Consider the following 14,016-nt stretch of genomic DNA (forward strand, 5'->3'; position numbering starts at 1 on the left):
TTCCTATTCCCTAATGTATCAGTTCAATAAACATTTGTGACATAAAAATAAACATTTGTGACATAAATCAATTAGAAGAGGGTATTATTTATTCACTTTATTTATGATAAATCTGACAGTATTTCTTAGAAAATAAGTGATCTCCATGCAGATAAGTAGCTCTCAATAGAGGGGACAGAAAAGCTATTTAAGATTAGAAAAGCTATTTAAAAGCTACTTGGAAATTTTTTTTAAAGATATTTATTACATTGTTATCTACATATCAAAGCTGGTCTTCAAGTATCTTCAGCAAAGAACAAATCTGTCATCTTAGATTTGCTATACATATAAAGTACTATATTTTCTAACAAAATTTGTGAACTAAATTTAACTAAAAGTAGTCTTTTTTTTTTTTAATATTTATTTTTTTTTTAGTTTTCAGCAGACACAACATCTTTGTTTGTATGTGGTGCTGAGGATCGAACCCGGGCCACAGGCATGCCAGGCGAGCGCGCTACCGCTTGAGCTACATCCCCAGCCCCTAAAAAGTCTTTAAGTAAGTGGATTTACTAATTTATGTTCCACTATTCAGAAAATGAATATAAATCCCTAAACACCACCTTATGATAACTATCATTGAAAAAATTGTAGTAACCTAAAACTCCACAAAACACACAATGAAAATAGAACCAAAATTAATGTTTTAAAATACTTTATAAAATATTATGTTTCATTGGGCATAGTGGTTGTATGCCTGTAATCTCAGCTACTTGAAATACTAAGGCAGGAGAATACCAAGTTCAAGGACAGCCTGGGCAACTCAGTGATATATTGTCTCAAAAGATAAAATAAAAGAAACAAAAAAGGATGGGGATATAGCTCAATAGCACTTGCCTAGCATGACAAGGTCCTGGCTTCACTCCCTAGTATTGCAAAAGAGAAAAAAGAGTTTCCACATAACTAAGATCATTTGAACCATTTACGTGAAAGAACCTATACTGTTTTACGTACATATCTCACTGAGTCCTCAAAATAACCTTATGAGGTAGGTACTAAATTTTCATTTTATTAAGAAACTAAAATACAGAGATTAAGTGATTTGCTCAATATCCCTCCATAGTTTCTGAAAGTGGAATCAAATTTGAAAACAAGGCATTACAGCCCATTAGGCATACAGCCCATGCTCTTAATCTCAAGTACAGAGTTTTCTAAACTGCCATTTTACAAACTGAATTAGCTAATAAATTGACCAATATTTTGATAAAAATGATAAAATTCAGCTCTGGGAACTTCAAATTCAATAGTTTAGATTGCAATACAAAGGAAACAAAGAAAATAAAAATTCATATTTATATGGTTAGTGAGATGTTTCTAGCACTGATATACAAATCATTAATTTTAAAGTCTTTGTTCATCTTTGTGAAAACAATCCCCCAAAGCCCTTGAATTTCAAGTTTTCTTGCTAGATAGGTTAATAAGAAATATCCCATAATGTTTCTAAAAGTTTTATAATCGCTTATAAGTAAGTAGGATGAAACAATCTGGATAATATGTAATATTCTTTCCTTTAAAAAACCGACTTAAGTGATTTCTTGGGGAAGAATATCTACCTCATTTAGAGGGAACAGAATTTCAAACTATTTTTATCATTTAAAGACAACATATTATGATACTCTTCTCTCCTCTTTTCCCCACAGCAAAGACAAACTTGTAAATATTTCAAACTATAGTATGGGGAAAAGGGCGGGGTGTGGGACAATGTCGACTCTAAGGCATCTATTATAGATTATGTTGGGAAGGTAGACATGGATACCCACTGAACTGCTGCTGGGCATCTGTGTTCACTTTCCAAACTAATAGGTGAACCTTGTCCAATTAACAATAAATTTCATCATATCCAATGCAGTTAAAATACATTAAAAACATTCTACTCAGGATGGGTATGTAGCTCAGTGGTAGACACATACTTGGCATGCACAAGGTAGGGTTTCAGTCCCAGCACCACAAAAATAAAAAATAAACAACAAAACAATCTACTCAAAAAGAATTATGTGGTCTCCCAGAAACAGAAAGAAGAGGACCACAACCAAATTTACTGTAACTTGCAAAACTTGCTTAAACTAAAAATCAAAACAAAACAAAACAAAAATACTAAAACTAGCAAAAAATTGGGGTGAGGTTGTGGCTCAATGGAAGAGAGATCCCCTCGCACGTGTGAGGCACTAAGTTTAATCCTCAGCACCACATAAAAATCAATAAATAAAATAAAGATATCTACAACTAAAAAAAAAAATTGAAAAAAACTAGCAAAAATTTGTAGAAAACAGGTGACCTTTGAGAGATGTTATTGTTTGTACTGTGCTTTATATATAAAATATACAGTATATATTACTTTGCTTCAATATTTTAAATATATACACTAACTAATATATAAATTACCTTGCTTCTGTTCACAGTTCACAGCACAGCCTAAAATGAGTTGGAGCATCCTTCCAAGCTCTGCTGCATCAGAATGCTCTCCAATAAGGTTCACATCAGGAAGGGTAAAGTCATTAATCTGTTGTCCTAAAATCTAAATGGAAACAAAAGATTACAATTACATTCACATTTATATTACCACATGAAATATTTGATAGATTACTTTTTAATCACTAGAAACTGACTGCCAAGGACACAGCTGTTCAATCTCACTCCCAATTTGTTTTTACCTCACATACCTAAGTTATAACAATCCTGATAACTCAAGCAACTTAAGTCACTATTTGGCATGTGATATGCACATTGAGAAAAGAAGCTGTGTACTGATCCTTTTACTATTCCAAGAAGGATGAGATGTTGCTTTTTGTGAACCTTAAACAAAAGGTTCTGAACTAGGGGACACCAAAAAAGCCAAAATTAAATAAAAACTCAGACCCTATAGTCACATTCACTCCATTTGAGTCCTTAAATGCTGGTAGCAAGATTTGTTGACAAGTACCTAGGTTGTTTCCATAGCTTATCTATTATGAACTGTGCTGTGATAAAAGCTGATATGGCTGCATCTCTATAGTATGCAGATTTTAGATCTTTTGGATATATACCAAGGAGTAGGATACCTGGTTTATATGCTGGCTCCATCCCTAGTTTTTTGAGGAATCTCCATTCTGCTTTCCAGAGTGACTATACTAATTTGTGGTCCCATGAACAATGTATGAGTGTACCTTTTCCCCCACATCCTTGCCAACATTTATTATTATTTGTATTCTTGATAATTGCCAAAGAATGGATTTTTAAATTTTATTTTACATACTCTGGATCACTCTATGCTGCAGATAGGAAGTGAAAAGAAGAGGTTGTGAAAGATGAACACAGGGGCTTTCTAAGGTGGTGACAATGTTCCACAGACCTATTATAAGACTGTTCACTTTATAATTAACTGTTAAATTACACATATGTCACATGCTTTTCTGAATATATGTTTATTTTACAATGAAAAACTGATGGGTGTTGTGCAGAAGGGGTGCTGCTATTTCAGATAAGCAGTCAATGAAAGCTTCTAACAAAATCTGCCTCAGACAAAATCTGAACAGAGTAGCTGGGGATACAGCTCAGTGGCAGAGTTGTGCTTAGCCTGCGTGGGACCCTGGATTCCATCCCCAGGCCCAAAACCAAGCAAACAAACAAAAACCAAAATACAGAATCAAACCCCCCCCCCCAAATAAAATAATAACTTTCCAAAACAACAACAACAACAAAATGAATAGAGATCTAGAATAAACGAGTAAATCATATAACAAAATGTGGAGAAACAAGCCACACAAGATTTTAGCCTGGGGCAAAGTACTGAGATAGGAGTGTACTGGAATTCCAACAATATCAAGATCATTATGGCTGGGGAGAAGGAGTGATGGGAGTGGGAGGAAGATCATTTACTTCCTTGGCAGTTGCTAACTGTGATGCCTACTGGGAGGAACCTGGGCAGATGGATTAAGAAATAAATAAAGTAAAAAAAAAATATGGAAGTAAAAATAATCTGTGATTAGTACTCACAGAAAGGTGAGAAAAAGTATTACATTCATAAAGTAAGAACAGGATATAAAAGTTTCACTTAGAAAAGAGCAAAGCTTATGGGAATTAAAAATATGATAGCATAAATGAAAGCTTTGATGCACAAACTGGAAGAAAGGTGTGTGATTATCTCAGAAAGCAGAGCAAAAACACAAGAGAAATGGTTAGCTAATTAATTAAAGGATTAATCCAGGAGGCTCAAAGGCTGGAAAGTGAATAGAGAAAATAAATTGGAAAAATATAAATTAAAAAAAATCAGAAAAATTTCTAAAACTAAAACTAATAGGTGGGTAGTTTGAATACTTGGAAAGTGCCAAAGCATAGTAATAATTTTTTAAATAAAGCTTTTTCCCTGCAAAAAATACACCTCACACCAAAGCACACCATCCTGAAACTTGGGAGATTTAAAAAGATCCTAAAAATTTCCAGAAAATGAAAAAGTTACCAAGAAGGAATGAGAATCCACATGAAATTTCAACATTTCTGCAAATTAGAAGACAATGCAGCAATGCCTTCAAAATACTTACATTATTTCCAACTAAAATTCCATAACCACCTCAACTCTCTAGAAAGAAGATTGTTTTCAAATGTGCATGACCTAAAAAAGTTATCTATCAAGTACTTTTCAGAAGATGTTAATGGAAAATGTGCTTTACAAAAAAAAAAAAAAAAAAAAACAGGAACAAGAAATACATATTATTCAGTCAATGGAATATAAGGTAGGACAGGACAAAGGAATTCTTCCCAGGATAAGGGTGAAAGGTAATAAATGAACAGTTTATTTATTATTCTTATTATTCCATTTAGAGTGAAAAATAGTTTCACTGCAGAAATATCAACATAATAGGATAAGGGAACCCACCTGGGGGTATTCACACAATACATGGTTATACCATGTTACCTTTTTATTTGGGGGTGGGAAGGAGATATTGGGGATTGAACTCAAGGGTGCTTTCTCACTAAGCGAACTTCCCAGTGCTTTTCATTTTGAAACAGGATCTTGCTAAATTGCTAAGGTGGCCTCAAACTTGTGATCCTCCTGCCTCAACCTCCCGAGTTGTACACCACTGCATCAGGCTCATATTACCTTTCTAAAGTCTAAAAAACTCTGGATTTCAAAATGGATCTGGTCTAAAGGATTAGAGACTATGGATCTGCATACATATTTTACAAGTACATTTATGTATATTTTCTATAAAACTGGTATCATATGCCACATACAATCTCATATTTCATATTATTAAATAGTTTTTATTAATATGAAGTTTTATGGTTGCAAGGTATTTACAAAACATTTTCTTACTGTTAGACATTTGGGTTATTTTCAATTTTTACTTACTATGAAATAATGACGAGGTAGACAGCCCTAAGTAGTTTTATTTTATTTTACTGTAATAGGGTCTCACTCACTCTGTTGTCCCAGATGGCCTCCAATTCCTGGGCTCAAGTGATCCTCCTGCCTCAGACTTCTGAGTGGCTGTTATGAAGTTTTAGTAGGTAAATTTCTAAAACTAGAATTATTCTGTTAAAGGCTTTTAAAAACAGAGAAGTATTCTGCCTTCAAGGAGTTTATGTAGGGTGTAGAAGGCATAAAATGAATAAGTAAATGCACAAAGAAATACACAATTACAAATTACAGTAGGTAGTCAGAAGAAAAAAAAAACACTGGGCTATGAGAATAAATGAGGACTGGTAATGAGTCACGTAGTATGCTTACTAAATAGTTGTGCAGGCACAAACTAAGCAAATACCAACTATATATACTGATTTTAGTTTTACTTATTCTCCCATTCTTTGTCATAATCATTTAGTACTGAATAGAATTGGGCTCTTAAAAGGGCATTAGAAAAGTTCCAAAGACATAAAGCCATCTTCAGAGATTGGATTTTTCTACTCTCTGAATACAAGGAGCATGACTGGATGATGCTGACTGAAGCCACAGAGTGACAGTGATAGACTCAAGGACCAAAACATTGCCAAGGAAAATTTTGTGGAGTAGAGGTAGAATAGTTGGAGGAATTGAAAAAAAAAAAAAAAAGATTAACAGAAAGACGTATATATGGTTAGATTACCTGACCTAAGTTTCTCACATGTAAGATGGGGATAACAGGACTTCTAACATCTAGTAAGAGTACAGCATTACAAATAATACCTTCCTCACAATAACACTCAATAAAATGTTCCTGAAACATCATCATGATCTTTGATATAAGTTTTCGTTCTTTTTTACTGTAAAACTTTAGTGAAAATTACCATTTATACTTCACAAAATAGGCACAATGCTCAGAACAAAAACAATTACTTCTTCTAAGCCAAAAGATCTAATAAATATTCCTTCTTAGTACACTTAAGAAGTAACAGTAACAAAATACTCCTTTACACATTTGTCAAGATGTCTAACACAAACCCTACATATACTGTTATATGTCTTAAGTGTCGTATTTTTCTTGGAAATCAGTATTTACTTTATGTAAATAAATACTATTAATTTTAGAGTAGTCATCTATTTCCATATTTCCAAATATATAAACATTTATAGTATCTATTTACTAATATTTATAAATATTTACTTATTTATGGTATTGGGGATTGAACTCAGCAATTCAATCCACTGAGCCACAAGCCCAGACTTTTTTTTTATTTTGAGACAGGATCTAAGTTGCTGAAGTTGGCCTCAAATTTATGATCCTCCCACCTCAGCCTTCCCAGTAGCTGAAATTACAGGAGGGCTTCACCACATACTTGAGATAATTAGAAAATCTAGAGTGCCAAATATGTGGTAATACTATGCAATGGGGCTGGGATGTAACAATGACTACATCAGGTCTGGTCCCAACCTCATTTCATGACTAATATGAGGGTGAGACAACCAAGTAAACAAAACAAAACAAAAAGAGCCCAGATATGGCAAGGATCAAAGGGAATAAACACAGTGCTGTGAATAAATGGGACTGAAGTAACTGCTGTCCCAGCTGAGATAGTGCATACTTGGGGAATGCATCTCTGGGAAATAAGAATAGGTTTAAATAAGTATGTGCTAGCAATGACAAGAGCTGAGGGAAGAACATGACATATATCAAGAGAACCAGGAGTGTAGGCTCTGAGGCACACAGGGGTTTGGCATATCTGAGGAACAGGAGGAAGATGAAGGGGCTATAGTGTTGTTGGTGAGGAGAAAGTAGTGTAAGAAGCGGTTAGAGGATCATGTAGCACCTGGTGGAACATTGTAAGAAATGTAGATTTGATCTTCAAGGCAATACAAAATCACCTAAGACTTAAAGAAGGAAACTGACATATTCTAGTTTATATTTTTAAAAACTATCCTAGCTTGAAAGTGGAGACCCAACTACCAAAGGATAATGGTAAAATCTGTTAGGTTTTTTAGTAATCTAAACACAAGCTAATGATGGTTTGGTGTAGGGTCGTGGTGGGAGAGCTGGAGAAAACTCTATTTTGAAGTTTTAATAGATCTTGCAGATGGTATTAAAAGAAGGAAGGGCTGGGCATAGTGGCATACACCTGCAATCAGGAGGCTGAGGCAGAAGGACTGCTAAGTTTAAGGCCAACCTCAGCAACTTAGCAAGACCCTGAATCAAAAAATAAAAAGAGCTGGGGATATAGCTCAGTGGTAAAGAACTCTTTGTTTATCCTCAGTACCTGGTAGAGATGGAGTGTGAACTGTTAAGATTGTACGGTGTACTAGGGTGGATGGAAGTGTCACACTTACTGAAATGGGAAGATTGGTGTTATGGTCATAAATGTAATCATTAACACACGTAAGCTTGCAGGGGGAAGAAAACAATAGGAAAATAATGCAGATTTCTACATAGTATTGTGTCCATTTGGAATCTATGATCATGAAATTTAAAGTGAAATGATTTAGTCCCACTCTCTGAAAATTTCTCCAGCAATGTGTGATGCAGATTCAGAGGGTAAAGTAAGTTCACCTAGGGCCAGGGTCTTGCCAAATAATAAGACACAAGTAGGCAGTGAAGTTAACCATGATAGTGCACAGGCTTAAACCATTTTCACAAGTTAGGGAAGAAGGGAAAATTAATAGTAGAAAGCAAAATCTAACATAAATTAGTAATCATCCACAAACTACCCATAATGCAATAAAGCTTATTCATCTGTTTGGCATGTAACAGATGGTTATTGGAACCAATATCCTAGAAACTAAATAAGAGAAAATAAGTGCATTATTAAATTTGAAAATGAATTTTCCTTATTTAAAACTATTATAAAATTAAACTATCCTATGGTAATACTTCCAAGTAGAATCAGAAGAGAGTCCTTACCTCATGATTGTAATCCAGGATTCCTTTTAATATTTTCTTTAAATTGCTAATCTGTATAAAGAGAGAAAACAACTGGGTCAAAGACAAGCAAAAATCAAAATATAGTTTAACATAAAAATTTTCTAAGCCAAACATCATTCTAGTTAATCATAAAGCATATACAAGTTAAGCATTCCTAATCCAAAAATCTGAAATTTTAAATTCTCCCAAATCTGAAACTTTTGGAAAGTCACATTAGTACTCAAAAGTTTGGATTTGGAACATTCTGATTTCAGATTAGAGATATTCAACCCACAAAATCTAACGCAAATATTACAAAATCCAAAACACTCTGAAATCTGATGCACTTCTGGTCCCCAAACATTTCAGATAAGGGACACCCAACATGTATAAAAAAAAAAAACCATAAAATTTAAGAGCATATTTGAATTTACCATCATCAAAACAGGTCTAAGAAATTTATAAAAAAAAAAAAATTAAGACTGAGCACTGTGGCTCACACCTGTAATCCCAGATAATCAGACAGCTGAGGCAGGAGGACTCCAAGTTCAAGTTCAGCCTGGGTAATTTAGAGAAACCCTGTCTCAAATTTAAAAATGGGCTGGGGATATAGCTCAGTTGTAGAGTGCTTACGGCTAGCATGTGCAAAGCCCTGAGTTCCATCCCTAGTACAACAAAAAAGCAAAAAATTAAATTTCCAACTAAGTTTAAGTTTCAATGTAATGACCACATTGACAGAAAATGCTCGGTAAGTGAATGAGACTTAACAGTTACATTGAATTATTCAGATTTTCTACAAAGAAAAAATTGCTGTCATTAATGAAGATTCAAGTTTAGTGCTATTTTCCTCAGCAAAGTGGAGCTATCACTTACACACAGATTTAAATTCTAAATTTAGAGCACTAAGCTAAAAACTATAGTAAAAATTACCCTTACAGATCTCTTAACCCACCAAATATAATGTCTCCAAATTCCCTCACTGTTGGAAAAGATTGCTGTTTCTTTAGCTTTTCAAAGTAAATACTTTTAGGACAGGTTGTAAAATTTACTGTCATATCTTGAAACATTAGAATAAATAACACTGAGTACTACAAGACCTTATACTCTACGAAGAACCCTAAAAATGAAATAAAAGGAAACACCACAGATATTGTCCAGTGTTTACTCATCCCAGAGCTTAAGTTCTCTGGCCAATAGGTTATTTGGGAGAAATAACAGAGTATCACTGCCATGTTTACTGCAAATTGTAATTTTTTCCCCCAACTCATACAGTTAAATCTATGTTAAATTAAATGTGTATATGATATGATTCTGTTGATCATCCCAATGATATAGCTGACCTTGGCCTATATTAGTACAGGTTGAGCATCCATTGTCTGAAAGTTTTAGGACCAGAGAGAGTTTCAAATTTTGGATTAAGGACCTGTAATTGAAGATGTTTTAGAACAGGAAATGATAGAACTTGTGGCTATTGAATCAAATAGGCTGAATTAGTCCACATCTACATGGAACAGGTGGTAGGGCAGCACAGAATTCAAGGCTCTTTTATTTGGCTGAGCTGAGGGCTATTGGCAAGGCCTGCAGTATGCTGCAGCTTTCAGGAAGGGGCTTGACTGCAGCCACCCAACTTGTTCCATTCCTGGGCATCACTCCCCCAACTGGCACAAGATATACCTGTAGCTTAGCACTGATTCCTTTCAGACTTTTTTTTTTTTTAAATACTTTTTTTAGTTGGACAGTAGTTGGACACAATGCCTTTATTTTATTTATTTTTATGTGGTGCTGAGGATCAAACCCAGCGCTTCGCACATGCTCTACCGCTGAGCCACAACCCCAGCCCCTCCTTTCAGATTCTTAAGCACTGCTCTGGGCAGCATCCCACTTCATATTAGAAAGCCAACAGGCACTTTGGAGAATAAAACAAAACAAGAAAGTGGAGGAGGTGCTAAAAGAGGAAGAGTAATAAGTGGGGGGAAAAGGTTATCTATGGTCAAGTTGTAAAGGGCAAAGTGAAGTACCTCCTAAAACAAAGTTTTCTCAGATGAGGACAACATACAGAGCCAGAAGAGAACCTGGATTCCCTGGAGCTCATTGCTGAGTTTCTATGGTCACAGAAAACAGCCCAGGACAGATAGATAAATCAGAGGGAAGAAAGTGCAAAGCTGATTCTGACTCTCAAGATAATGAAGAAGAGAGCAAACCAAAGAAGAAGGAAAAAAAGGCATTGCCCAGGTTTTAAAGCTGGAGCTGAATAATGGAGCTACAGACTTTAGCTGAAAAACTCTGACAAGGCTGACTTCATCCCTTCCAAGGAAGCCAATGTGAAGTGCTCACAGGCTGTCATAGCACTCTATGGGTAAAGGCTGACTCAATGGCATTCCCACACCCTGGAGGATGACAACAAAAAAAGATAATAAGAATTAACTCTCCTGAGTCTCAACCCCTGTCACCTCAGACTGGGTTTCAAGTGGGAAGAGGAGGAGTTCTACTTGTCTTGACACTATTAGGTAGCTTGAGAAGATGTCCTTTGAAGAACCAGTCTTAAATCTGTGCCCTGCAGCAGCCCAAGCACTTAAAAGCTGTTCCAAGCTGGACAGTTTGCACACCCATTCCAGGGGAGGAGAGGAGATAAGTATTTCAAGGCAACCCATTCTACACTTTACTGAGAAAAGCAAAGAGCCTTCGATGAAGGTCAAACTCTGGAGAATTGGGTGTGTGGGAAAGCAAAAAGGTACTGTCAATCTTCCAAGAACATCTCCACAACCCATAGCCCTCTTCCCAATAATGCTTTCTTTTCTTTTTTCTTCCGGTACTGGAGATTGAACTCAGGGGTGCTTTACCACTGAGCTACATCCCCAGCCTTTTTAGTTTTCAGATAGGTCTCACTAAATTGCTTAGAGCTGGCCTCAAACTTGCAATCTTCCTGCCTCCACCACCCAAGTTGTTAGGATTACAGGTGTGCACCATCATACCCTGCTTAACTTTGCATTTTTTATAGTGCAGCATGTGTATAGTTTTTGGCTATTAATGGTGTAGTATTTGGGGGTGGGAAGGATAGGGTGGGGTAGAAGAGAAATGAATAGGATCACTGTAGTTAAAATTTGGGGCCTGAGGGGCTGGGGCTGTGACTCAGTGGTAGAGCACTTGCGCAGCACTTGTGAGGCACTGGGTTCGATCCTCAGCACCTCATTAAAATAAATAAAATAAACAATTTTTTAAAAATGGGGGCCTGACTGGGAATATGGCAAAACAATGGAAAGAACAAGTAACTAATGATTGGAATAGGTAAGTATTTTACCATTTCAAAAAATGTCATTGGCACCATAAATGAAGACTTGTGAGAGACTATTTAAAGGCTGTGAATGCCTGAAACTTATGAGCCAAAGAGAGCTTAATGTTGTTCTCCACAAAATTATCACAGCTGCCACTTTGGAGATGGAAACTGAGTTGAGATGGGAAAGTGTTTTATTGGGAGAGTATATTTAGGCAGATCATTCTGTCTTAGAGGTGCTAATTCCTGAAGTTAAACAAAAAGACCCCCTTTTTTTTCCAAATTATGAAGTTATAAATATCAGCTTGTCCATCCAAACCAATGGCTGATATACTGGGGGGCGGGGCATGGGGGGGCGCAGGTGGGAGGGATGTGGGGGGGCACCAAGGGAGGTAAAGAGGAGACTAGAGAAAGAGGACAGCCCATGCTCTTAGGATGGAAACTACTGGAGAAACTACTGGAAACTCATTTTTTAATTCTAAATTCTGAAACCATTAGTGCAAGTTTCATTCACTGACAGCACAAGTTTCATTGAGTCAATTTAAGGGTCAAATGATTTCAAAAGACCTGGTCTTAGAAGATTAACATGTATTAGAGCTACATTATAAAATCTTTTTTAGGCCTGTGTTAGATTTCTATGAAAACTTTGTTTAAATGTAAACTTCCTATACATGGTCAGTTTTTGTCTTAATAAAACTATAGATTTATATTTTTTTAAAAAGAGGCTGAATTAATTAAGGGCAACCCAAGGGTTGAAGACATTTATTTTTAAGAAAAAATAAACTAAAAACTTGCTCATTTATTAAAAACAATAATAAACTTCAAAAATAACATGTTTGTTCTTCTGGAAGAATTTAGAGATATGAAAATTCTTTATTTTCTTTAGTCCTATTCTAAGATGATCCTTTTTCTCATATATTTAAAATTAGAATATCTTAAAAACAAATATGTTCATTTAAAAGAGTAGCTTTTCCTCAATCACAAAGATATATATCATATTTTTTACTCAATGGCATCATAAAATTGAGGAAGTATAACTTAAGGTAAAATATGGAAAACAAATTTCAGTTCTAAACATTAAGAATATAATAAACATTTTTACTGTATAACTGTATTTTTATCTGTCTAAATACCATTGCCACATACTCATGACAACGAATATAGTGCATCTGGGCATGTGTGTGTTTCTGTGCACATGGGGAAGAGAATATGCAACTCCCCTTTTGATCAAGCCAGCAAGCAAACACAAAAGGATTAGTAGCATTATCTTAAACATGCCTAAATTGTTTTGAACACACTATAACATCATATAATGATTACTTTAATTGCCTAATCTTGAAAGGTTGTTCAGAAATTAAAACAGAGCCGTTAAACAGTTTTCATTCCCTTGCTTAGAAAAAAGAAGGAATTAGATTTTGTCAGTCCCAATACTTAAGCAACCAACACTTGTTAATCAAGCAAGTGCTTTCTGGGGGAAATATAAAGACAAACCAGGGCTGGACTTGGTGGGTATGCTTCTGTAGTCTCAGGTAATCAGGAAGCTGAGGTGGGAGGACCACGTGAGTCCAAAAGTTCAAGACCAGCCTGAGCAACAGAGCGAGACCCCATCATTTACTCATTCCTTTGTTCATAAACAAATTTGTGAATGAATATATGAATGAAAAAAGGAAAAAAAAATCCAGACAGATCAGGGGCTTTACATGCTTAATCATTTGCATTTCTGAGTCTCCACTAGTATATACAGGTATATATTAAAAAGAAAAAATCTATCTATCTAGTGTACCAAAATTACAGAAAAGTAGAAGAAATTGGTGGTTGCAAGGACACAAGTGTGTCGGTATTATGAATGTGGCTTTAAAGGCAGCACCAGGAAGCCTCTGTTGATAGCATAGTTCTGTACCCTGTGATTAGTAATGAAATATGCTATGCCATGAGACGGTGACAAAGAATTGAACATACAAACAGAAGTACATGCAACACTGGTAAAATCTAAATGATCTGGACATCATAAAAAGTTTAATTCCCTATTTTGATAATGTATTATAGTTATAGATGATACTACCAATAGAGAAACTGGATGAAAAGTTACACAGGACCAACTTCCTGTGAGCATATAATTATTTAAAAATATAAAGAAAAAAATTTAGTGGATTGCAACCAACATTTGAAAAAATAAAATAAAAACATCAGTACATAAAGTATGAATAAAAAGCTGCTTGCCTATATATGCACACACATTCAGGTGGGCAGCAGGTTACAAAAGTAAACTATATTTCTTATTGTGGGTTTGGTTTAAGACTGAGAAATACTGGAATTTAAGGTTACTAGGAAAGAAATGAAAATGTTTCATTCTTTGAGTGTTTGGACACAGTAAATAATGATCAACATTTTCTCAATACTAACACAACCATCACCATTGGC

The 14,016-nt window shown here is 35.2% G+C and overlaps 1 protein-coding gene and 1 pseudogene across 3 annotated transcripts in view; one reads left to right on the top strand and one right to left on the bottom strand.

Moving 5' to 3' along the window:
- Positions 1–14,016, bottom strand: part of Hook3 (hook microtubule tethering protein 3) — a 121,249-nt gene that overhangs the window by 77,264 nt on the left and 29,969 nt on the right. For all 3 annotated transcript variants that reach the window (XM_058579938.1, XM_058579937.1, XM_046446509.2), the window contains exons 4-5: positions 8,325–8,375; positions 2,419–2,551 (exon numbers count right to left, since the gene is read on the bottom strand). In XM_058579938.1, the coding sequence (XP_058435921.1) occupies positions 2,419–2,551; positions 8,325–8,375 (184 nt within the window). The remainder of the gene's footprint in view (positions 1–2,418; positions 2,552–8,324; positions 8,376–14,016) is intronic.
- Positions 9,066–10,738, top strand: LOC124093974 (chromobox protein homolog 1-like; annotated as a pseudogene).

Source organism: Marmota monax, unplaced genomic scaffold (genome assembly GCF_021218885.2).
Source record: "Marmota monax isolate L192 unplaced genomic scaffold, Marmota_monax_Labrador192_F-V1.1 WCK01_AAM20220418_F8-fsc00493, whole genome shotgun sequence".
NCBI classification, from domain to species: domain Eukaryota; kingdom Metazoa; phylum Chordata; class Mammalia; order Rodentia; family Sciuridae; genus Marmota; species Marmota monax.